At 41.0% G+C, this 26,459-nt stretch overlaps 1 protein-coding gene across 1 annotated transcript in view; it reads right to left on the bottom strand.

Annotated features, from left to right (window-relative positions):
• Positions 1-3,611: 3,611 nt before the first annotated feature.
• Positions 3,612-26,459, bottom strand: part of LOC308578074 (uncharacterized protein) — a 36,620-nt gene continuing 13,772 nt past the window's right edge. Inside the window, 10 exon segments of the mRNA XM_081178357.1 lie at positions 3,612-3,978; positions 6,436-7,264; positions 7,436-9,336; positions 10,987-11,050; positions 11,944-12,755; positions 14,895-15,005; positions 19,314-19,506; positions 21,305-21,435; positions 22,186-22,774; positions 25,272-25,501. Of these exon segments, the coding sequence (XP_081034483.1) occupies positions 3,818-3,978; positions 6,436-7,264; positions 7,436-9,336; positions 10,987-11,050; positions 11,944-12,755; positions 14,895-15,005; positions 19,314-19,506; positions 21,305-21,435; positions 22,186-22,774; positions 25,272-25,501 (5,021 nt within the window). The 3' untranslated portion in view covers positions 3,612-3,817.

Consider the following 26,459-nt stretch of genomic DNA (forward strand, 5'->3'; position numbering starts at 1 on the left):
AGATTACTTGAAGGTGTGGCTCCTCCTATATCATACTGCCTGCAACTTGAGATTTGCTGGAGAAACCCTATTAGTTCCATCACTCAGTGAAATGTGGGACTTTGTGACTCACTTTCTTGCAAATAGCACCCGAGTTATTGAATGCCCCCTTGAAGTCCAGCTGATGCCAACACAACAACATAGTTCTTTTAGGTGCCCGATAAAAACCCCTCTCTTTGAATGCCTGTACAGTAATATGTAGACAATTGAGTGATGTTTATTTAATTGCGTTGTACTGTTATATTTTTATTTATTTCATTGTTGTAGCCTGCTCTTGGGTCTTTTGATGAAGCACAGTATAGAAATAAACAAGAAAAAATAAATTCTCCTTTGGCACTGACATTTCTTTGCACAAATCTATCTATACAGAAAGGGATAAAAGATAAGAAATCTATTAACACAGTAACATATGGTACCAGAATTTTCAGATTCCACTGAAGTGCAGCAATAAGTCCCACCTTTCTAATTTCATACTACAGAATCCTACCACATACTCAGACCAGATCCACTGACATCAGATTTGTTAGTCTATCCATGTGTAGCATGAAAGCAAGTTAATTAGCTATCCTTTTCACATCCAGAAGCTGTAACTGCTTGCTTGTAAACAGATTTTTTATTTCTGGTAGACCTGGCCCTGTTATACATGGAAATAAAAGGTTGGGATACCCTGCAACTTCACAATTCTACTCAAAGCAGTAGACAATTTATACTAGCAACTGGAGAGGCAATGGCATGGGGCGGTGGGTGGGGGCTTTTCAATTTCTCTGAACTTGAAATCCTGGGTCAAAAGTTCGGTGGGTTAATGAGTCTGCCTTTCATCGTTTGATGATCTGTCCTTTGAACTGACATGGTTGTGTAACTTAGGAGTCCTTGGTCCAAAGGACATGAAGATTTCAGGGTTTTTAATACTCCCTCAAGGCATTAACCCTGCCAAGTTTTGAAAAGATTAGAAATAGAATGCCAATCTTATCAGGCAAAGGCGGCAGCAGGCGCTAGGGCACTTTTCAGTCAGCAGGCACAGCTATCCGGATGCAAGCTTTTAAAGAAAAAACTATGGCAGTTTTGCTTGATTGTGCATCTTTACCAAACTGTAGCCAGAATCTTGTGTTTGCCCTTTCCAACCAAGTCCCCAGGCATCTCCCATTGCTCGTGGCTTTCTTTTGTAGCATTAAGGCACTGCTGCATGCCACCCCAATCTCTGAGCAGTGCAAGATTCTAGGGCTTCCAGGTGCTTCCCCAGGGTTTGGCTTCCTTGGAATGAGGCACAACGAAGACTTTAGGATGTATGGCTTATTTACACATATATACAACATGAGCCTGTGAGAGACTGATTCACACATTAACATCCCAAGGGGTCAGGCTTTTTCCCTAGCCACAGCCTTGAATTAAACAGAAACCAAGCATCAAATTCGCACTGGCTTCCCAGCCTGAATCTTTTTTCTAGCTTCCAGATTGTATCATTCAACTCTCAGCTCTGCCTTTTTTCTTTCTAACTACCAGCCAGCTGAAGCAGAAGGCCCACACATTTGCAGTCTGGTACAGATCCACTTCGTTTCCTTTATGGTCCATTACAAACCAGCAAATTCACATTTTCCTATTAGTTGATTCTGAGCTTCCCATGCCATAATCAGGCCCCATATTAATGCCAGAGCCTCAAGGAGTGATCAAATTTCAGTTGGGATACTAAAGATGAACAGGTGAAATCAGTGATGATAAAATGGGAGAAAGATGTGGGACACAATATACAAATGACTGATTGGGAGAGGCTACGGAAAACTGATCTGAAATTCACGGCATGTTCTTCATTGAAAGAAAACTATATGAAAATGATGTATCGGTGGTACTTAACCCCAGTAAAACTAGCAAAAATGTATAAAACAAGTACCAATATATGCTGGAAATGTAAAGAAAAAGAGGGTACCTTTTATCATGTGCTGGAAATGTAATGTAATTTTTAAAAATCTGGGAAATGATAGATCAGAAGAAACTGTTCATGTATGCTACAAGATCAAGTTGATGTAGTATGCCAAAATGGCAAAATTAACTAGGAAGCTCAGGAACCACGAAGAAAAGAAATTTTTAAAAGAATGGGAAATGTTTATAATGTGTATACAAAGCCACTGCAAACAGGTTAAAACATTAGCAGGTTTTTAAATACACTTGTAATGTAATAGAATCTACAGATAATTTAGGAAGATAATTTTTTTGGAGAAGTATTGATATGCAGATGAAAACAGAATTAAGAGGATACATGGATGGGATGGAAGTCAGGAGATTCAGTAATTTCGATATGTGAATGTGTATGACATTTTGATGTAACTTTATTCTTTCTTTTTTTCTCTCCCTTATTTTTGAAAATAAAATAAAATTATTTTAAAAAAGAATTAACAAGGTGGGCAGCATCATGTATGAGTGTCAGGTGAATACACCTTAGGCCTGTGACTTGGCATCTTCAAAGGTCCATCACCAAGCACGCCTACACCAACCAAGAAAGTCCACCCTCAAATTCTGTGCCATCCAGTGAGAGTTGAAGTTCTGTTCTTGGAGCAGTAGTATTTAAAACTGAAATAAAACAAGAGGGAACTAGAAGGGCTGAAGATAGCAAGAAGGGTAGTATTCATGCAGGGATGTTGAGGGCAGGGTATGTCACTCAACTAGGAGAATCTCTCTCTCACTGGAACCTTCAAAATAAGACATTTTTCATCAAACATGAAGAATTCTAGGCATTAGCAGTAAATAGTGCTATTCCTTAAAACTGAATCTATTTCAAAAGGCTAGCATACACATAAGCTTCTGTAAACTTTATTATCCTCCAATTGCTGGCTTGGCAATTCACAGGCAGCTTAGAATTCATGTTGGGTGGGGAGGAGAGAAAAGCAGCTACTATGAGATCTATACAAAACTGAAATCATATACAGTACTGACAACTGAACTGAGGTGGGAAGCTTAGGAAAGGTGTCCTTAGAATGCTGCAATAAGAAAAAGGACAAGACCTCTACAGTACTAGACTACTGTTTGGTTCAATTTAATGCCAGCTGCACTGTTCAAGTTATCCTGTTAACAGCTCAAGCAGAACTTTCCTAGCCCTGCCAATTAGGATATTGTAACTATAGGTACCAGGCACTTAACCTTAAATATTTAAGTTTTGAATTGATACCACCAACCATGAGAAGGACTGGAACTGAAGAGAAAGTGACAATCATGATTCAAAGGTATGTGGCCTGGGAAAGAGAAGGGTCTGTTTCCCATCCTGGCAAGCCCTAATGACTATGTTATGTGGAAAGAAAGGGGCCAAGTATAATCAGTTCTGTTTAACACTACTATATATGGATTGTTGTTCTCCTAGAGTTGTTAAAGTGCCATAGCTGGTAGTTGGGTAGAGGGATTGTACATATACTAAGCTATGGATAACAATGCAGCTATCCTTGCCTTATCCTTTCTAAAGCATTAACTGAATGTTGCCAGCGTACAGAGAATAGTCTAACATGCTTTTTTAGCAGTTATATTCACCAGGGATTGGAACAATATAAAAGGATACTATTTTAAGACAAGGTATGGTTTAATGTAAACATCAGATAACAATCAACACCTGAATTAAAACTATCTTAACACAATACAGTGTTAAACAAAAAGCCCTGTAAAATATATGAAAATGTATATACAGATGGGAAAGCATCAATGTTGAAGGATGAACTGAAGTTACAGAAACAAAGTAAGGTTCTAAATGCAAAACATACTTTACAACCCATATATGTCCATTTATTCTGAAGGAAAAAAACTACACAAACCCAGTACCAAAAATTACAAAACTTTTTTTTTTTGTTTTCCTCCCTCTTGTCTTGCCTTCAGTTTCTCCAGCAGGCTTAACTGTAGATTTGGAATGTTCTTCTTTCACTGTTTTCTTTTTTTCTTTTTTTAATGGTGTCTTTTCAATGCTTTCTAGTTGTTAAAAAAAAAAGAAAGATGATTTGAGGCCAAACTTTTTGATATTCTCTCTTTAGTAGCAAGATTAGATAAAAATATATCATTCTAATTATCAAGATATCTTTCTTCTGTTCAGAGCAGTTCATTCCAGGCAGTTATTCACTCTTTCCAAACTGACTTGACATTATAACTAAGGGAAACCCTGTGGTAGATGTTTGGAGTCCTATCTCTCACATAAGGCCACAGTTAAGGAAATTGGCTGCAAGGTGCAGGATCCCTCAAACCCACCTCAGGATCACTGCTTCCAAAAAGTTCACATGGAGGAAATTTAATATTGTCCTATTGAAAGCTATTTCAGGCCATAGCAGATAACTTTAAAAAATAGTAAGTAGTAAATTCTAAGCATTACTTATTTTAAAAATCTGTAAGCATGTTAGCCCCACAGTTCATCTCTAAACCAAATCAATGCTAGATACCTTTGAATCAAAGGAGACTTTTCTAAGTACAGCAAGATGATTCCTCAGATATATTGACATTCAAGCTGCCAAAGAAGGCATTTTATTTCAACTCATAAAAATTAAATGTTCTATATTGTGTAGTAACAAGCAGACTTTGCTTCAACCTATCAGTTATGGACATTTCAGTTTTGTTTGTAGCTGCTGATCACAAGACAGCAGTATTATCTAATTAGAAATATTTTAAAGGTATTCCCTTTAATGGGAAATGTGAAAGTATATGCTGCTGTTATTGTTGGCGTCCATCTGTCTCAAGAGACAATGAAGGGCACCTTCCAAGGGTGAAGTCAAATCGTTGCATTAGCAGCACTGAAGTGACCTCCTCAGGAAACAAGCTTAGACAAGTGTGGTCCTGCTTCACTGATGTGGTTCAAAGGAAAGCAGAGCAATAGATTTGGCATTATTGCTTAGGAAATATATCAGGTGTGGAGAACATTTAGCCTTCCAGATGCTGCTGAACTGAATTCTGCATCATCCCAGGCCATTGGCTTGCTGGGGCTGATGGGAGTTTAGAAAATTTCCCGCGCACCTGAAATACATGATAAATAGAAAATTTGCTTTCAACATGCTTTTTGAATTGCTGATTCAAAACAATCCACCTTGGTAATGTGGTTAGAAAGGGAAGCCAAACAGGCAGCTACTGCAGGCAGAAAATTATTCTGTCTCCTCAGTGGACAAATGGTTTATAGAACTATGAAGAATGACATCCTATGTCCTTTTAAAATGTGTTTTTTTTTTGTGGGGGTGAGTTAGTTTTTATTTTGGTAATATATTTTGTGGTTTTATATTCTTATTTTGTTCTGTGAACTGCCCTGAGACCTCTGGGTATAGGGCAGTATATTAATTTTAATAATAATAATAATACTAATGATGGTGGATTCAAAGATTCCCGAAGGCTTGTGCACAAAAATTTCTGAAACCGCTCCTGACTGTGGGTTCTTCATCCCACTTCCAGGAGTAGCTTCTCATAAGAGGAATTCTGAAGTACTAAGATCTGCAAGCACGTTTTGTGCGTAGCCCTTTGGATCTCACCTAACATGGTTAATGTTTATTAAATATTAATGACTTTATATAAGTTACTCTGTAAACATATCTGCATTAGAGGTCTCCTGTTTATTTGCTTTCCCTGGGCTACAGTTCTTTCCCCCACCCATACAAAATAAACGACAGCATTCAGGACATTAGGGAACTCTTACTAATAATAGTAGTTATTTATAATAATAGTAATAATAGGTTTCATAAACAGGAAAAACCAATAAACTTTAAAGTCTATTTTTAAATAACAGCTAAGCAAGTTATGGGAAGAGGGAGAACACCAGTTTTTCCAGATATCCCACTTATGAATCCAGAAGTTCAATTCTCCGTAAGAAATATGTGAATCCGGTGGCCATCTCACTATATACTATAAACTGGAACCTTTCTGAAGATCAGTCACACTCCTACTATATACTTCAATAATGGGATGGTTTTTCGAGTTTTATCTCTAGGTGATTTGCAGCAAACTAACAACAAAGTTTTATTCCCACTTGTTTAGTGATAGCAACACCCTTCCTAGCCCTTTCCACCTAAGGCTGCTGAGATGAAGGTATATAACTAGAAGTGGACTTTGGGTTATGAAAGGCCTGTCTGCTCCCTTTAATTCTGGTACAGAAAACTAATTCCAAAGCTCTGGATGTGTTCAGAGGCATACTTTCCTTTAATTCATCTGTATGTCATTTACATCTGGTTCTCATTGTTAGACCTCAGAGTTTTAGTAAAGTCTGCTCACCCTGATTTACATTGCCAATGGCATCTTCAACAAAGAAATTTTGAAATGAAATTGATGGTATCTAAATTTCAGGTGTGCTACTGTAACTTTTCACCAAAGCTTTAAGGTTTTCCATTAATTTTGAATCGAAAGCTTAGAATCTTAAACATTAAGAACTCTGAAATAAGGAGGAAAAAACCATGGACATACCTGCTTTAGATTTTGATTTGTTCTTCAGAATCATCTGTCGATCTTTAGGAGCATCATCACCCCCTGCATTCAATCTACGGTTGGTTCTGAGAGAAGCAGAAATAGGTGCTACAAGTGCATCAACTCTTCTACCTCTTCTGCTTATTTTCTCATTGGCTATAGCTAGCTTTCCAACATCTACATTTTGTTTTTCCTGAAAATCTTCCTTTTCAGGAAGGTTGTGCTTTCTTCTGACAGACATGAAAGGTGTCACTATTTTAATTTTGTTTCTTCTGCCACATTTTTCAAGTTTCCCTTTTCCAGTTGCATCATTTTCACTGGCAGTTTCACCTTTGTCTGGAGGTGGTGATGTTAGAGTGATGCTTACTTTGAGAGAAGGGTGTACCCGTGATGGAGTTCTTTTTACTCTCTTCCCCTTTGATTGGTTTTGGAAAACTGAACTACTTTCCAAAGACATCTTCTTATCTTTTACAAAAGAGACCTTTCTGTTGTCACTTACTGGTTGGCCATTACTTTCTGTTGAGATTTCAGAAGGAACCGATTGCTTTCTTCTACCTCTTTTGGAAACATTATCTATTGTCACACCTTTTAAAACTTCTGGCATGTCTTCTTGATTCCCAGTATCAAGCAATATGGGCTTTTTACTTGCAGAAACTGAGCTTGCTGCAATTGCCTCATCTGCTTTTCTTCTTCTGCCTCTACGTGGCAGATTCTCACTTGCAACAGTTGCAATTTCCAAAGCCTCACTTGGCTGTTCCACAGCACCTTTGCTTTTGGTTGAGGATGGCAATGGTAAAATGTTATTTTTGAGGGGAGAAAGAGCTGTTACCTGGCATTCAGGAACAGCTCTTCTTCCCCTGCCCCTTTTTGGTCGATTCTCTTTTACAGTGACAAGCATATTTTGGTCTTCTGTATCACCTGCCTGTTTACTGTCGCATTCAGTGAGTATTTCAGGAGAAATGGTTTGTTTGTTTCTACCTCTCCTGAGTGGGTTTCTTCTGCCCCTTTCCAGCTGATTATCTTTTATGGTGACAACCATGGCTTGGTCTTTTCTATCAGCTGTCTGTTTACTTTCACATTCTATGGATGTTTCCTGAGAAATGTCTTGCTTGGTTTTCCCTCTCTTGGGCAGCATTCTCTTTGCTACTTTTTGCTTCCTTGCTGGACAATACTTTGCAGGAGTCTGCAAACCTTCCAAAGGCACCTCCTCAGTTTCATTAGGTTTCTCTTCTTTTTGAACTTCATCTAAAGAACACTTTCCTGGGGCAGAACTAATGCTGTTTGCTGTTGGGCCCTCATATGTAAGTGGAATGTCTTCCAGAGGCAATGTCACTGAACATACAGGAGGAGCAGCTCTTCTCCCCCTGCCCCTTTTTGGCTGATTCTCTTTTACAGTGACAGGCATATTTTGGTCTTCTGTATCAGCTGCTTGTTTACTGTCACATTCAGTGAGTGTTTCAGGAGAGATGGTTTGTTTGCTTCTACCTCTCCTCGGTGGGTTTCCTTTTGCTATCTTCTGTCTTTTTGGTGGACTGTGCTCTAAAAGAGGTTGCTCACTTTCCAAGGGCATCTTAGGCATTTCATCAAGATTCTCTTTAGTCTGAGTTTCTTGCAAAGAACATTTTCCTTGGGTAGAACTAAAGCTGTCCACTGTTGGACTCTCTTTTGTAAGAGCAACGTTTTCCAAAAGAGGTGGTATCTGGCATTCAGGAACAGCTCTTCTTCCCCTGCCCCTTTTTGGTCGATTCTCTTTTACAGTGACAGGCATATTTTGGTCTTCTGTATCAACTGTCTGTTTACTGTCACATTCTGTAGTTGTTTCCTGGGAAATGGCTCGCTTGATTCTTCCTCTCCTGGGTGCTACTGTCTGCCTTCTTGGTGGACTATGCTCCTCAGGAGTTTGCACACTTTCCAATGGCACCTTTTGCGCTTCATCAGGATTCTCTTCATTTTGAATTTCCTGCATGCCTGGCTGTGACGCAATGGAAGTACTCTTTTGTTCTTCATAAGCACCATCCTTATCTCCAAGCATATGTTTTTCCCCAAGTGATACAGAATTATCACACAGAAGATGAACTTTCATCCCTTTCCTTCTCCTAACATTATTTTCTTTAACATCTGTTGCAGTCTTTTCCAAAACCTGTGTTTTAGGTGTTGTGTGTCTTAGACTTTCCTTTTTAGCCTCATTAACATCTGTGTTTGTTGTAAACAATTCTGCTTGTATTGAAGCAGCCTTTCCTCTTCTATTTCTTTTAAGTATGACATTTTCAGCGCTTTCCACTCCTGAAGTTTCAAATTTTTGGTTTTTTATTTTGTCTTGTATTTCTGCATTTTCTTCTAATTCTAAACTTGCCTTAGTTTGTTGAGCTGCCTTTCCCCCCTCACTTTCAACTGCAGATGTGTTGCTTTCAGATTCTTGCTTTAGATTTATTTCAGTGATGTTCTGGTCAAAGTTTTCATTAGCTTGCACACAATTGACTGATTCTGCTCTCTGGGTGCTGCTTGTATGCCTCTGTGTATTTTTTGCATCATGTTCTTTTACGGATCTGGATTCATCAGCTTCCCCTCTTCTAGTTCTTCTAGCTGAAGGCAATGGTCCAATGATTTCTATATCTACTGCCCCAGAATTTGCAACTGGTTTTTTCACAAAATCAATTTTGTGTCCGTTTTCAGAGTCCATTCCCTTTAGCTGATGGCTTTCTGAAACACACTTTATTTCAACAGGTTCTATCACTGCTTCTGATTTTAATTCACTAAATGTGTTACATGCAACATGTCCCAACTTGTCTTTTAATTCTGAAATATTTTTACTGTTGTCCTTTGGTTTTGGCAAAGGAGATATTCGTTTAGGTGATGATTCCAGTTTTGCTTCTTTATTTTCACAGTCATTTCTCATGGACTCTTAAAAAAGAAAAGCACATTCAATGTTATTTCTCAGGATATGGTGATTGTGAAGAGTAGTAAACACACTTATTAGCCAAGAAGTCCCAGAGGAATACTACATTGCTTCATAAATTTGCTTTTATATTTTGCCACGTGATATTTATATCTTGTGCTATTAATCATTCTTAACTTTAACAATACACCACTATTTGCAGATTATGCCACTTTACAGTGCTTTCCCAAACCTTCATATTCCAGAATCTCATAAATAAAATTATTCAAGTTTTGTTGTAATTATGAAGAATGCTTCAAGATGAATAAAATGCAACCAAGTTAAGCACTTCTTAGCCACACATAGCCTTAGAAATACTAAGTTACATTTAGAATGGGCTCACGATTTCACCTAAACATTACTTAGTGATGGGTTCTTGTAGTCCTATGCTGGAATTCAAATCCAATGTGTGCCGTTAGATGAGCCCTGGCTTGTTTGTTCAAAAGAACCCTTTGCACAGAGCTCCCACACTTACAACCTAATGTGCATTATCTATACACTCAAGAATCAATGTGTAAAAATCATGCAAGTCAGCTTCATCCATTACCCTTTCAGATATTCTAAAAAAGGTGAAGGTAAAGGACCCCTGACAGTTAAGTCTAGTCGCAAACGACTCTGGGGTTGGGGCGCTCATTTTGCTTTACTGGCAGAGGGAGCTGACGTTTGTCCACAGACAGTTTTTCCGGGTAATGTAGCCAGCATGACTAAGTCGCTTCTGGTGAAACCAGAGCAGCGCACAGAAACGCCGTTTACCTTCCCGCCTGTTTATCTACTTGCACTTTGACGTGCTTCCGAACTGCTAGGTTGGCAGGAACTGGGATGGAGAAACGGGAGCTCACCCCGTCGCGGGGATTCGAACCGCCAACCTTTTGATCGGCAAGCCCAAGTCTTAGTGGTTTAGACCACAGCACCAGCTGTGTCCCATTCAGATATACTGCAAGCATCAAATTGGAACACCAGTAAAATAAGGATCCCATTTTCAATCAGTCGCTTTCCTATTGCCATTGTGTGCTTTAGGACATAAGGTGCACATAAAGCGGTACAATGACAACAGATTTCGATGCCCACACATTAAAAAAATTAATCTCTATAACTGCTACGCAAACAGAAAATCAAGGCAGACAACATGCACAACTGTTAGCCGTCTGTGTATTTGAAAGAGCACCCCAAAAGCCTTGCAACTTTACTGTAATTACTTAATTCAGTCATTTCCAACCAGTGTGCTGTGGCACCCAGGGGGAGTCTTGAATGATGGTCAGGGGTGCTGTGGGCAACACTAGCCTCTGCCCCTCTTTCCTTGCCTCCCTCCTCTGATGCCCTTGCATTTCTGCCCCTCAAAGGTTGCACAGGGAGGATGTTTGAAAAAGGGTGAGGGGCTGCCAGTTCTGCAGGCAAGAGGTGCCATAACTGGGCTCTTGAGCCCCACACAGGTGCTGCCAAACGTAATTGGTTAAGGGAGCCATGGACCCAAAAAGGTTGAAACCTTTTGACTTAATTTCATTCTAGTTGTTCTGAAATAAAACCATATTTTAAAGCAGATAAATGTAAAGCTGCTACTTCCTTTTTTTGAAAATAAAAGGTTTCGTTGAAATAATATTTACACACACCAAGCTCACCTCTGGAACTCATACAAGATCCATTATCTTCTTTCATTAGATTCACAAACTCTGGCAATTCAGCCTAGAAAACATACATAATTATTACAATAGCTGACATGAAAAGATGCTGGGCCTATAACCAGTGTTATAAAAGTCCAAGCTGAACTGACATGTGTGTGTGTGGAACTGTGTGTTAAGTTCATTGAAGATGCAGGTACTCTTCGTAATATGGCTGATTTAGTGCTTTGTAAAATATGTATGGCAGTCCTGACCATTTCACAAGAGGCTTCATAATACTTACTGAACATACTAAATATCGAAATACAAAAAGATATAATGAAAGAGATGAAAAATAAATAGCAATGCTGCTATAATAAAATCATGAGTGCATCCACTTTGCATCACAAGTGTACCAATGTCATTAAACACAATGTACAAGTGATCCAAAGATGAAACACTTTGAAGTAAAAGCAGTAGTGATAAATGATATTATGTCCCACCTTTTCTCCCTACAAAAAAACCCTATTTCATATATATTCAAAACCAGTGATTTAAAATGGCAAGATCTGGGCCAAAAAATCCAAAAAGATTCTAATTAGTACTCAGGCAAGATTAGCCTCAGAGTTGGGAGTAAGGTTGATTCATCAAAATCAGGGGTTGCTTGTGCAACCCCACAGGTCACATATTTCCTCCTGGTAAAAAACACAAAGTAAGCACGTGTGCATACACTTTGCTTTTCCAGGAGATCAGGGCTTGCTGGAACAAGTTAGTCATTCTCTGCTCAAAATGCTTGATTCCACATTACAACCCAGTCTGCATTTAGAGAAATGGCAAAACTGCATGTCATATAAACATGTCACAGAATCTTGCTGTGCAAGAAAAAATTGGGTCAGGTTAATGATTTCTTTTATTGAAATAATTAGTGCAATTTAAGTATATAAGACGTTTCTCAGATATTTAATATAGAAGACCTACCTTCTGTCCATCTGCAGCTTCCAACATTTCCTTAACACCTGTATAATCAACTTCAGGACTTGGAAAGCTTTGTTTAGGTTCGGTCATAAACCTCTGCAGTCCCAAGTAGTCATCAACTGGCAAAAACTTCTGCTTTGGTGTCTTCAGTAATCGACTAATGCCAACCATATCATCCATGGGTTCAAATCTTTGTTTAGGTGTTCTCAATTGCCTATGAATCCCTCCCATATCTTCCACTGCTTCCACTTTTTCCTTAGGTTCCTTGATAACATGATTAATAATGAATTTGGAGCAGACAGTGTCATCTGCAATAGACTGCAGGCTTTCTTTGGGCGTCCTCAAGAGTCTCTTGACTCCTGAAAGTGCATCAATTGGCTCTGGTTTTTGCTTCGGCGTTCTCAAGACCCTCTTAACTCCTGAAAGCGCATCAACTGGCTCTGGTTTTTGTTTGGGTGTTCTCAAGACCCTCTTAACTCCTGAAAGAGCATCAACTGGCTCTGGTTTTTGCTTCGGTGTCCTCAAGAGCCTCTTGACCCCTGAAAATCCTTCAACAGGCTCTAATTTTTGTTCTGGACCTTTTCTTTTATCTTCCATCACTCCCTGTATAGTAGCTTCATTTGCTGCTGTGACCAGTGACATATTTTTCCCTAAATCTTTTTCTACTGAAGAATTCGTTACTATTGGAGTTGTAGTTAGGTCATCTTGCTCAAGACCAGAGATCTGTGACACTTCCTTCAAGAAGGGGGATATGACATCTTGGTTGTAAAGTTTTTGTTGGCTTGCTGCGCTGAAAGGTGATACAGACATCTCTCCTATTAAAAGATATAAAAATGAACTGTAAAAGGAGTTTTGGATTACATTACTGTTCTTCCTAGTGGAAACAAGGGACATGTGTCAACTCTGTGCCACCTGATAAGGCAGAATTCTTGAATAAATGACGTTCTGCAGGAAAGGGGATGGTGCATGTGTAATATCCCAAAGACGGATAGTTAGCAGGACTAGGAATAAGAGGTACACTTTGTCATGTGACCAAGGTATTTGAGAGCAGAGGCAGTAAAGGAAGCAGTAAAGAAGTCTAGAAATGTTGTGAAATGCTGAAAAGCCACAGAATCATTCAGCATGCTGAATCACTGTGACTCATCATGAGGATGACTCATTCTCTGTACAGTGGTACCTCGGGTTAAGTACTTAATTCATTCCGGTGGTCCGTTCTTAACCTGAAGCACCACTTCAGCTAATGGGGCCTCCTGCTGCCGCGCCGCCGGAGCACGATTTCTGTTCTCATCCTGAAGCTAAGTTCTTAACCTGAGGTACTATTTCTTGGTTAGCGGAGTCTGTAACATGAAGCGTATGTAACCTGAGCTACCACTGTATAAGTAGGCAGGCAGACTTAGTCTGTGTCTGTCTGTGTGTCTCTCTCTCTCTGTGGTGGAGCCTGTGCTCTGTGAAGCCTGTGCTCAATGGAAACTGTGTATGCTCTGAAGCTAGTTTAATCTTCTGTTCACTATGCTTTTATTTGCAAACAAGTTTATTTTAACTCAGTAAAGCTTTTATTCTTTTACTGAAGAAGACTGTGTTATTAATTTACGCTGCGCGACACACTTATGCCTACTACGAACAGTCCTGAACTGGCCAACACCTCCTGCTGCAAGAAGAAATCTGCCGTGCCACTACTATTGAACTGTCAGTGTGAGCACATGTCCTATAAGTAACAACTCCTGGATGTACTCTTTTGCTCCATTTTTCATTTGTCTAAGGGAAACTTTGAAATTGCATGCACTTTGCCTCTGATGGGGGACAGAAAATAGCACAAATATTTCTAACATCTGGGAAAGCCAGAACAAGACCCTCCTATGAGCCCCTTTATATCCTTGTGTTACACTGATGACATAGAAAAAAACCTCTGCTGTGGTGCTCAGAATGTGTACATTCCTGCCACAACAGCATGCTTGGTCATCCCCAAGTTTTCCAGTTTTCTGCCACCAGCTGAGAAATACTTCCTTTTCAGAAACTTCTTTCCAGATACATGGGAATTTTTAGTTTTAATCTTTCTAGTGTTAGTTTATATTTTAGTAGTTGCATTTTTATGACTTTTTCCGTATTCACACATTGCATTAATTTCATTTATTGTAACTGTAGTTCTCTATTTTTTGCTCTGCTTCAAAAAAGCAGAATTTTCATCTTAAAGCAAGAATAAACTAATGCTTCTTTAAAGCCAGCAGTGAAATTTCTTTCCAGCAAGCTTCTTGAGCTTGCCTGCAGTTCAGATCCCCGCAACGGGGTGAACTCCCATTGCTCTGTCCCAGCTCCTGCCAACCTAGCAGTTCAAAAGCATATGAGTGCAAGTAAACAGGTACGGCTTCTGTCACAGTGTTCCGTTGCACCAGAAGCGGTTTGGTCATGCTGGCCACATGACCCAGAAAGCTGTCTGTGGACAAACACCGGCTCCCTTGGCCTGAAGCGAGATGAGCGCTACACTCCATAGTTGTCTTTGACTGGACTTAACCCCAGGGGTCCTTTACCTTTCTCATAGAATATTTTTCTAAGATGAATTATAACTCCGAGAGAATTACAGCATAAAAACCTAACTGAGAATTTGCCAAACTTCATGTGTAGATACGTTTGCTTGGACCCCTACACACAGTCAGGGAATCTTGGGACGTTTTCCTCTTCCAAATGCAAAAAAATCACTAAGTTACCAGACTGGAGAAAAGCTTTAAAACTTCTGGTGATCTCCAACTAAGTAATTCACAGGCTAGATCCACTGAAATCTGCTTATACACAAGTCCACTGATTTCACTGGGTCTGCTCTGTGTATTACTTAGATGGATATCACCCACTATTTCCTACAACTTACATAATTTTCACATGAGGTGATTTGGGGGGGGGGGAGGGGGAATCAAGTCACCATGTAATAGTTAGCACTAGGGATATATACAAAACATGCATACCAGACTCCTCTGGAGTGTGCATTTCTGAGACGACTTCTGGTGTTGGTATAGTAGTCTTTTGAGCAGAAGAGGGTAAACCTGTCAGTGGAGTGTTGAATATCTCAGCCAACCCTGCAAACAGTATTTAAAGTTCAGTAAAGAAATAATCATTTACAGTGGTGCCTCGCAAGACAAAATTAATTCGTTCCGCAAGTCTCTTCGTCTTGCGGTTTTTTCGTCTTGCGATGCACGGTTTCCCATAGGAATGCATTGAAAATCAATTAATGCGTTCCTAGGGAAACCGCCTTCAGACCAGGTCCGGGGACAGTCTGTCCCCGGACCTCTTCTGAAGGCTGGGGGGGGGGGGGTACAAGGGCTTTTCTTCCCACCCCCAGCATTTTAAAAAACCCTGGGACAGCGGAGGACTTCTCCGCTGTGCGGGGCGATCTTAAAATGCTGGCGGGCGGCATTTTAAAATCGCCCCGGACAGCGGAGGACTTCTCCGCTGTCCGGGGCGATTTAAAAGCCCCTGGGAAGGCAGGCAGGGGGGACAAAGACTTTCGCCCCCTGCCCGCCTTCAGAAGGTGTTCCCGCCCCCCGCCCCGCTTCGGAACAGCGTTCCGAAGTGGGGCGGCTGGGGCAGGTGTCCCCGCCCCCCCTCCGCGCTTCGGAACAGCGTTCCGAAGTGGGGCGGCTGGGGCAGGTGTCCCCGCCCCCCTTCCCGCTTCGGAACAGCGTTCCGAAGTGGGGTGGCTGGGGCAGGTGTCCCCGCCCCCCCTCCCCGCTTCGGAACAGCGTTCCGAAGTGGGGCGGCTGGGGCAGGTGTTCCCGCCCCCCCCTTCGGAACAGCGTTTTAAAATGCTGGGGGTCGGGAGCGAAGCGCTGCCGACCCCCAGCATTTTAAAATCTTCCCGGGACACGGGGAGATTTTAAAATGCTGGGGGTCGGCAGCGCTTCGCTCCCAACCCCCAGCATTTTAAAACCTCCCCGGGACACGGGGAGATTTTAAAATGCTGGGGGTCGGCAGCGAACGCTTCGCTCCCGCCCGCCAGCATTTTAAGATCGCCCGGGGCAGGCGGGGGGAAGGCAGGCGGGGGGGAGCAAAGACTTTTGCCCCCCGCCGGCCTTCAGAAGAGGTCCTCTTCTGAAGGCCGGCTGTGGGCGAAAGTCTTTGCTCCCGACCGCCAGCATTTCCCTATGGGCTTTCGTCTTGCGATGCAAGCCCATAGGGAAATTCGTCTTGCGAAGCGCCTCCAAAACAGAAAACGCTTTCGTCTTGCGGGTTTTCCGTCTTGCGAGGCATTCGTCTTGCGGGGTACCACTGTAGTTTGTTTGCAATTGGGAGCAAGGGAAAACATAACTATTAAGAATTCATTCTCTTTGCTTGACTGCTCCCCAGAAGAACAGTCTTATATACAGTGCAATCCCAGACTACAACATCACACAAGATTTTCAAACATTAATGTTCATGGCAGTTTACAGCCACATGGTAGTTTATCACCCATTAGTCTGAACAAACTGTGATAGCTGTTGATGATGTATCAATTCCTCTTCCCGCTAATGATTTATTACATGCTACCTTTACAGATGGGGACACGGGTGGCGCTGTGGGTTAAACCACAGAGCCTAGGACTTGCCGATCAGAAGGTTGGTGGTTTGAATCCCCGTGACGGGGTGAGCTCCCATTGCTCGGTCCCTGCTCCTGCCAACCTAGCAGTTCAAAAGCACATCAAAGTGCAAATAGATAAATAGGTACTGCTGTGGCGGGAAGGTAAATGGCGTTTCCATGCCAGAAGCGGCTTAGTCATGCTGGCTACATGACCCGGAAGCTGTACGCCGGTTCCCTCTGCCAATAAAGCGAGATGAGCGCTGCAACCCCAGAGTCGGTCACGACTGGACCTAATGGTCAGGGGCCCCTTTACCAAATGCAAGAGAAGGTACCCATGCTGAAAGATGGCAGCAGGAACACAAGAAGCCCTACCAATGTTGCTGGAGCACATGCCTTGGAAGCAGAGCATAAACCCTTTCAATAAGGACTCATTTTCTCCAGGGAAGCAGAAATGAACAGATACTAATGGTCAGGGGTCGCTTTACCTTTACCGATTAGTAGGCAAAGAAAGAAAGATGCCATGAAGACATTTTCAACTTTAAATTATACTAGTATTCTATAAATCTATATTGCATGGTTCAATAAACCCACATACATTCTTGCAATAGGGAAGCGAGCACCTATGCTTCCATGTAAAATCCTGATTTCCTTCCCAGTCTCCAAGAAGTAATATTCTTTCACTCTGGCAAGCTGTGCTTCCGTAAAAAAACGCAGCAACTGTCAACAAAAATCAGGCAGGAACAGAGGAACTACACCTCTTTTCTTCTCTATATTGAAGTATAGAAAAATATAATGAAGAGGGAAGGTTCGGACCTGATCCCTGCATCAAGTCTTGATTGGGCCCAGTGCTAGCCAATGAAAGCTGCAAGACTGGCTTGGGATCCATCAGTTCTGGGCTATCTCAGCCCTACCCCTTGGAACACCCTATTTGTGGCTTTCTGCTGGGAGGGGGTTCTCTGACTGGCTCAGCATGAAGAGTAGGGCAGCGGGACACCTGTGCTCAATTCAAACCCCCAGTATTATATATTTTGAAACACTTGGGGAAAGGGCCTTATTAGGGCTCTGCATATATGCTGCTACACTACAAGCACTGAGTTCACTACAAGATCTCACTAGCTAGTTCGAATGATTTCTAACTAGAAATGGACCTTCAGTACCCAGCATACCCATTTCCCCCGTTGCTGAGAATAGCAAAACAGAATTAAGCAAATCTAATCTAAATTTAAAAACCCATCATTGTGGGGTGGGAGAGGGCGGAATTAAAAGACTAGTTCATAATTAAGACTAATATGAGTTTGAGAAATTACTAAATTCACATGCTTCCAGATTAAACAGGTAAATCGGGATTTTAGCAAAAGAACAACTTTCATTCGGGGGCATTTAAAACCAGTATTAGTATGATGAAATGACTGCGTATTTTTGGACCATTATATGATGGTATCACTACTGTATTACACTTGGTTTAGATATTGACCTACCTTTAAAATAATATCACAGTGCCATCTGTTGGCAAAACTGAGAGTTGGTAAATTGGCATGGATAAAAATCTTACTATAGTCAAGAATGGGTAAGTTGCCAATGTTAAAAACCACTTAGTGCCTTATATTCATCACTTTCCTGTATGCATGTTCGCAATATAATTTTCTGGCAATTAGGGATTGATAAGACTGAGCAGCTTTTATTTCTTAAAGTTTTACTGTACACCTAATGCTGTACTACAGACAAACACACACTATAGGTTTTACATACAATTTAAAAAATGCTAGTTATTAAATCTGCCCAGATTTGCATATAAAAATAGTTAAATGCAAGCTGAAAGCTTATTTTGATCATGCGGTGACTGTTTCTGACTAACAGATGTGCTGTGTGAGGAAAAGCAACTAACTCCTAATCTGTTGTCACTTCCTCATGCCTGGGAGCAGAATGAACCAGAGCTAGAACTAGGGTAATCTGGATGTGCCTAAGGATACTCAATTGGGAGCTTTGATCTTAGCAAAGGCCCAAAAGGGCTTTGCAAGATTATTCTCTCAGACTGCTCCCCCTGCTCCTTGCAGGTTGTGCATTCCTACAGCTCTGAGCGTCTTGCTGGGTTCAATATCACCTAGGGTTAGTCCAGTCCTAACCTTACACTTTTAGAGGACTGGGAGCATATCAGAGTAGCATGCTGCAGTGAAACAAGAAGGCTATTGCCATCCTGCCCTGCTTGTGGGCTTCCCATAGTGATCCGGTTGGCTACTCCGGGAAACAGTATGTTGGCCCAGAAAGCCTTTGGGTTAGCTCCAGCAGGTCTTCTTAAAAAGTTAACAAAACAGCACCAATCTATTTTATCCTTCCATTCACAGTTCTGTGGATCAAAGCCATAAGAAAGTCTTATAGCAAGTGCCATCTTAGGATGTGAACTTCCTCATGTGATAGGATAAATATATCTTAAGATGGCACTAGCAGCCAATGGTTTTTTACGAAATATACTTGGAACTTTGTGACATACATGCACTTTCTCCATTACTACAGCTTTATCCTTGCAAAAACATAGACACGTTGAGATATATTGACTAGTTGAAGGGCACCAAGTAAGATTCATGGATGAGCAGAGATTTAAACATAGGTCTTTCTGGCCCGTCACTGACTTAAACAGAATGCTACTTTGTACAAACTAGGTTTGATTTTGTTAGAACAGCATGTGTTTGTTTCAGACAGTAAAACCAACCAAGTTCTTTATATGACCAATCCAACCATTTTCCATGGGATGCAAGTGAACTCCTTATAGGCTTGCAAAATATTTGGTACTGTACAAGAAAAAAAATCATTTCACCAAAACACTAACAATTTACCTGTAAAACTTTCATTTAAGTCATCATGTTTCTTCAAAGGATAGTTGATCATCACTTTAGGGACTTGTACAGCAGCATTCACAATACTGGTATGAGCTTTTCCAATCACAATTGGAGCAGGGGAATTTGCATGTCCTGTAGTAAAGTGACCCTTGACTTTTCTTATTGGCGTTTTTAGCATGGAAACATTGTTCTGAAAACAAAATATACAATTAAACCTTTGAGTCTGATCACTGAGGCTCAGAGTGCATGTAAGTCCTGGTGCTCGCAGCTCAATTACCATTTACTTCAAAGTTGGATACAATTCTGAATGTCAAGTCCAGCATGCACAATAAATCCAAGCAAAAAAAAGCAGACAGAGCTTTCATCCATTTTTCCTTCTTGAAACATTTTGCTGCTTGGCAGCAGCAGAAACTACAAACATAGAGCTCACATCTGGCCAGTCACATCTTGCCTCCCCAACAACATACTAAAAATTCTCAGTGCATTGTTGCACTGTTGCTTAGGGTGGCTTTTGCCAATTCTAAGTCATTTCCATCCTTTTACTTAAGTAGTACTGAGAAAAGACTGCAAGAATAGCATAGGAAATCCAATTTTGCATATCTTATTTGATAAAGTCCATTTATGTATGTATTTAATATAGAGGTGTTTGATAATAAGAGAATAATAGTACAGAATGGTATTCAAACTGCTTAACATCCTGTAAGGCTACAAGAGTATTACACCCATATTACAGATTAGATGCTTGACAGAGTATGGCTGATCCAATGATTTCGTGGCTGAACTAAAGTTTGAACTGAACCTTCCTGGTTCATTACATGCTGTTAACTAACTACATTACATTAAGCAGCATGAATTCTAAAGGACTTAATTGTAATTGTAGTAGTTTGAATATAGAAAACTCTCTTTATTCCTAAAGTAATCAAATAGTAATTCATAGTTTGAATTATTATAATACAAGAGGAAAGCCGTGTGAAAGGCACTTGAAAACTTTTCACTTGTGGCTACATTTCCTCTCCACATATGTATCTTCTGGCTCTTTCTCTCATTGCAAAAAGCTAATATTACGTTGGAAATGCTTTAGAAGTGTCTACCCATTTACTTTCAGGATACTGGGTACTTGGTAATTGTTTGACAACAAACAGTAAGATGTAGTCCTGTTTCTCAAGCGGAGATCTGCTTTGCATGTGCGCAGACAATGTTGGCTAGAAGCCATTGTTCTTACAGATCATTCAGCCTGTTTTACTTAACCTACAAGCTTTTAAGTAGCAAACACAGCTCTTAAAACATTATTTCTTTTTGCTTGTGGCCCAGTGTGTGGGCAAGCCACTTTGGTTTGTGGACAAAACATGGTCTTGCTCCATCTACCAGACATTGCCTGCCTTTCTACTTGCTCTCATCATGCACCTAGAATTCATCTCCATTCATTTTACCATATCCTCTCTCAAAAGAAAATATGATGCATACTCATTAACATTAGCAACATCAACTTATCCATAATTTTCCCAAGCCCAGTTTTAACCTACTTTACAAACTGCTGTGCTTTATATTACTCATATATACTCCAATGTGGTAATTCAGGCTGGTTTCATTATCCAAAAGGCATGTACACCAAGAGAACACATCTCCAAACTCAGAGTAGGGGGAAAGAATCTGATCTGCACATTTGCTCTGGAATTCCATGCAATTATTGGGGGGGGGGGGCAAGGTGGAGGACATTTGAAGCTGCCTTATACAAAGCAGAACTATTGGTCCATCCATCCCAGTGATGTCTATTCTGACTTGGTGGAATAGATCTCAAGTTGTCTAGAAGTGCCAGGGACTGAAACTGGTACTTCATGCATACAGACCATCTATCAAAAAGCTAAAGGCCCTTCCCATCCCTGGTTTCAAAGAATTCCAGACTCTGGCATTTAATGACTGGAAAATGGAATGCTTCAATATATTTACTAAATGCAGGGTATTAGTTTTGATCACTGCTAGAGAATTACCTTTGATGGTTTTGTTGAGTTCTTCTTGGCTGACCTCTTCTTGGCTGATCTTTTAAGACCACATTTTGCAGCACTGCTTACTTGAGATTTTGGAACACCCTGTTTCACTATATCTGCCCAAGACTTTGCAACTGGAATGATAATTGTTCAAGATTGCTAGTTATTTCTATGCTTAAAACACATTTTTAATAAAACCAACATTTTCTAGATTTGTAGATTCATTTGTTCTAATGCATTTTTAAGCCAGGGTTGTCAGCCTGATGCCCATGAAGGCTTTCATTAGTACCTCTGGACATGTGCCAATTCCAAGCTTTATTTTTTTAATTAAAAAACCCACAACTGTCTAGCCCTCCCACAAATAGGGGACAAAATGTGCATGTATCTTCTAAGCCAGTGTTTCTCAAACTTGGTCCCATCATCCCTGACCACTGGTCTTGCTAGCTAGGGATTATGGGAGTTGTGTGCCAACAACAGCTGGGGGCCCAAGTTTGAGCAATTTCTGTGAAATGAAATTGAGTGTGGTGTGACCACCTTGTATATTTGTCCTGGTACTGAGTAATGTCCCGTTACAGCATTGGTGTTATCTCCACAATCAGGATTAGTAGGACCTAAATGACTTCCCATGGTTAGCATAAGATTTGAGGGTGGCTCTCTCTCTAATTCTGTGTTAGACCATACTCCTTATTGTAGCCATTTGGTGTTAGGCCACACATCTCTCATAGTAGCTATTTTGTGATGGGCACCCTCACTCTATCAAAATTCAAACTGTGCCCACTGATCCAAAAAGGCTGGTAAACCCTGCAGTCTTTTAGAATACTATATGCTGTATCTGATTGTTTTGTGGAACATCAAAAGACACTAACAAAGCAATAATGACAAACCTATCAAGTTGGCTTTGGAAGCCCCACTTTGCCTTTTAGAGTGAATTACACCCATTACTCCACTTCTCCTACACAAAGAACTTCTTGGAGTAGCATTTTTGCTCCTCTTTGTTGAACGAGCAGCTTTGCATTCTTGAACAGTAGGTTCAGATGTCTTTACTTCAGTGAACTCTTCTTCATCTCCGTTCATCTGACTGGAAAGAGCATCCTGTTCTTCTGAAGGTGGGCTGGTAACATGAGAAACTGAAAAGCGACCTCTTCTTTGGGGTGCATCAAAAGAAAAAGTGGCTGGGGGCGAAGCAACTGGAGACCTGCGTGCTGGAGGCGAGGCAACCGGAGACTGGCGTGCTGCGGGCGAGGCAACTGAAGACCGGCGTGCTGCGGGAGAGGCAACCGAAGATTTGCGTGCTGTGGGCGAGGCAACCAAAGACTTGCGTGCTGCGGGTGAGGCAACCGGAGACCTGCGTGCTGTGGGCGAGGCAACCGGAGACCTGCGTGCTGTGGGCGAGGCAACTGGAGACCTGCGTGCTGAGGGTGAGGCAGCATTCTTAGATGAACTATTCTCATGCTGAACCCCTTCAGGGAAACTCTGTAGAGAAAGAAGAGGGATTTTTAAAAAAGTTAATACAAAGAACTTCTAATGAGATATCAAATGTGGCATAGCACATAAGCAGAACTTAAACTGAGGAGACCTGAATTTGGGAATCTAGTGTACCACTTAGGTTTACAACCGTATCATACTGCAGTGGTTGAATAGATAAAATGTTCTCTATGTTGTCCTGAGATCCTTAGAGGAAGTACAGGATAGCAATTTGAAGTATAAATATCCACTTACAGATTTCAGTAGTTGCCCAGGAACTAAGTAGTTGTAACTGGTACTTCATTCAAGTGCATCTCCTTACTATAACATCTGTACAAGCTGGTTTGTTAAGACAAATTATTTTGGACATCTACATTGGCAACCGTGCCCCTATTATCTACAGAAAAGCATGTGAAGTTAGAGCTACATACTTTGACACACAAACTGTTAAGTGCTCCTTTTCAATTAACCTTTCTTTCTTGGGTAAATAGGGATAAGAAACCTTTTGATGTCCTGCAGGTAGCAGGACCCCCCTTTGGCACCCATGAAATACCTCAGTAAGTATCTCATCAAAAATCCACAATACATAAGAAATAGCTTGCTCTTCTTGCTCAGTTTGTTTGCACTTAGCCAGCTACACCTATGAACATGTCCACATGTCACTGGATGCCAGGATTAAAGTATAAAGAGCTTCTTCCTGGGAGAGAATGCAGTAGTGGTTGGTGCATGTGCTCATGTCTTCACTAATGGGGTGGCATGTCTGCATCATTCTATAATTATGTCTCTTTTTCCATACTTTTAGACTTAGCAGCCATTTTATAATAAAAAGCTAACCCGCGGCAGCCATTTTGTGATTAGCAAGAACAGCACTTTCTCCAAATTTAAGATGTGCTCACTGGTTCAAAGTTTGGCGACTTCTGGCCTAACTCATATCAGCTCCAGTGAGTAGAGCCAATGGTTAATGATGATGAGAGCTGTAATCCACCAAAATCTGGAAGGCCAGACACATGAAGAGGCCTAGGAAGAAACCACACAGACACACATCATGTCCTAGCCCAGAGAAAAGGAACCTTTTTGGATCCACAGGCCAGTCTAGCAGGCCAAATTTTACAAGTGTGCGGGGCCATCCTCCTGCTGAAATCACAAATGATGTCAAGGGATTTGGTGCTCTGAAACCCCAAATTTAAGACTTCAAAGCACTAGCAGGCAGCAAGGCACTGTTAAAAGCGACGTGTTTTTCCACATCATTTCAATAGTTGTTTCTTTGTAAATCCAGTTGCTGAAATGAAAGGAGGGACATGACACCTGAACCAAGTAGGAACATCTTCGCTTTGCATCAGCCACTGGGTTCCTGCTTTGTGCACTGCTTCAAAGGCTCCCAACAACCAGCTGATTGTTGGGTGCTTCGGAAGGGACTTAAGCTGGTTTGGCCAACTGCCTCCCTCACTTGTGGGCCAATGGGGAAGCCTGTCAAGCCAAGATTGGCCTGCAAGCCAGAGGTTCCTCAAACCTGTCCTAGCCCTTCTCCTTAAATGAGAGCTTTCCTCCTCCTTTTTTAAAGGGCACTGTCAAGCCAAAATTAAGAACTTTTATTCAGTGAGAATGCACTGCATTCATTCAAGTAGACATCTTTTCTGCTCATTTCTTTTAAATAAGATAAAACACTTATCTTTGAGAGGCCTTCCTCAAACGAAGCACAGGACAGCACACAACATGATAAAATGAAATACAATCACTACAACTACTAAATAGAAAAACCACAATACAGAACAGTAACATCAAACTACTTGCTCCAACCCACGATGGAGTCATGTTGTCCCTTGCTGCAATTTTATTTATTTTTACTCATAATCCAACTTTTAATAAAAATGCCAGTTCTCAAGAGTTATTGTACAGCAGGTGAAAACAAGGAAGTGGGGCTAGACCCCACTCATCCCATGGTGGAAACAAGTCTTCCCTTGCTAGCATTTGTCAGGGAACAAGACCTCTGAAGCAAATGGTCAAGCAACTGGAACTTGCTCAACCCACGCTGGAAATAATATTTCCCTGCATTCAAGATCATAAACCTGTCTCAAGGACACTTCATTTACCCTGACAACTTCTGAATTAAAAATTTTTAGGCAGGGATCCAATACCTACTTACTTGTAAGCCCCATTGGAAGGAATGGATAATATCCAATTATATTGTGGCATTAGAACAAATTTACTCTCAAGGGGGCCTTCTTCCCTGCACCCCAGCTCTCATGTGTCCACCAATCCTGCTTCAAAGTCTTTGGACCCTCTGGAGATTTGGTGCGGGGGGGGGGGGCATACAGAGCAACAGGGGAAGGAGTTTTCTTACACAATGTTGGATTTCACCCAATGGGACTTATATCTAAGTATGCATGTACAGGATTGTTAGAAAGAAACACACACACACACACACACACACACACACACGAAGAATGAGAAGCAGAAGACTTGATCTGGGTGCTTTTGAGGCATTTCAGTACAGAAAATTATTTACCTTGATTCGAGATTGTCTAAATTTCAAAACCGCTCGAGGCGAGTTTCCAAATGGCAAGCTCAGTCGTGCTGGAGTTGCACCTCTTTTAAGTGGTGAGTTTGGAGGTAAGCGTTTATCAAACAGTTCAGGACTCAAGTGCCCACCAAAGGACACCCTCTTTCTCTTTCCAAGAGGCTGAATTAATATGTCAGGTTCTTCGTCCTTCCGCTTTTTAGGTGATTTCTTAACTTCTACAAAAGAGCAAAACATACCAAATTCAATATACCAACTTACAAAGCTAATCAGAAGGTTGATTCATTTTAGGTAATTTATCTAAAAGAAAGACAGAAGAAAGTTATTCTGAATTCCAACATAAATATTTAGCTCCAATCACAAAGGGAGTAAAAGGTAAAAGTAAAGGACCCCTGGACAGTTAAGTCCAGTTGGCTTCAACTATGGAGTACGTCGCTCACCTCCGCTTTCATGCCGAGGGGGCCAGCATTTGTCTGCAGACAACTTTTCCAGGTCATGTGGCCAGCATGGCTAAACCACTTCTGGTGCAATGGTACACCATGACGGAAGCCAGAGAGCATGTAAATGCCATTTACCTTCCCACTGCAGTGGTACCTATTTAACTACTCGCACTTGTATGCTTTTGAACTGCTAGGTTGGCAGGAGCTGAGATAGAGCAATGGGAGCTCACCCCGTAGCACTGCTGACCTCATGATCAGCAAGAGGTTTGGTGGTTTCAGAATGTAAAGGTAGGCTATTGTTGATTTTTGTTTACTATGTTAAATAAGCAGGATTACTTGATAGCAGGGATAGACTAATTAATGAAATCTATTGGATTTGTCCAAAAACACGTAAAAATATAAGTTTTCAAATTGCCTTGATATTGAGGTATTTTGTACGTTTACCTGCAATGACGATGCTTTAGGTTATATGAAATACTTTTAAAGTGTGAAAGCTGACATGGAACTTGCTAATAAACAATAATAATAAACAAATATTATTATTGGAACCAAATGGAGAATGAGGTATCCTATTCAAACTTGTAGTTGGCTAAAATAAGGAACATCACAGAAACTGATATAATGACCAAGAAGATAGTTAAGTGATGAAAAAGATTTTTTTCTTCTGTGAATTGGTTACTACATACTGAGTGTCAGTATAATTTGAATATTATTTATTGTTAATTCATTGTTTTCT

The sequence above is a fragment of the Podarcis bocagei genome, assembly GCF_964188305.1.
Source record: "Podarcis bocagei genome assembly, chromosome: W".
Taxonomy (NCBI): Eukaryota; Metazoa; Chordata; class Lepidosauria; order Squamata; family Lacertidae; genus Podarcis; species Podarcis bocagei.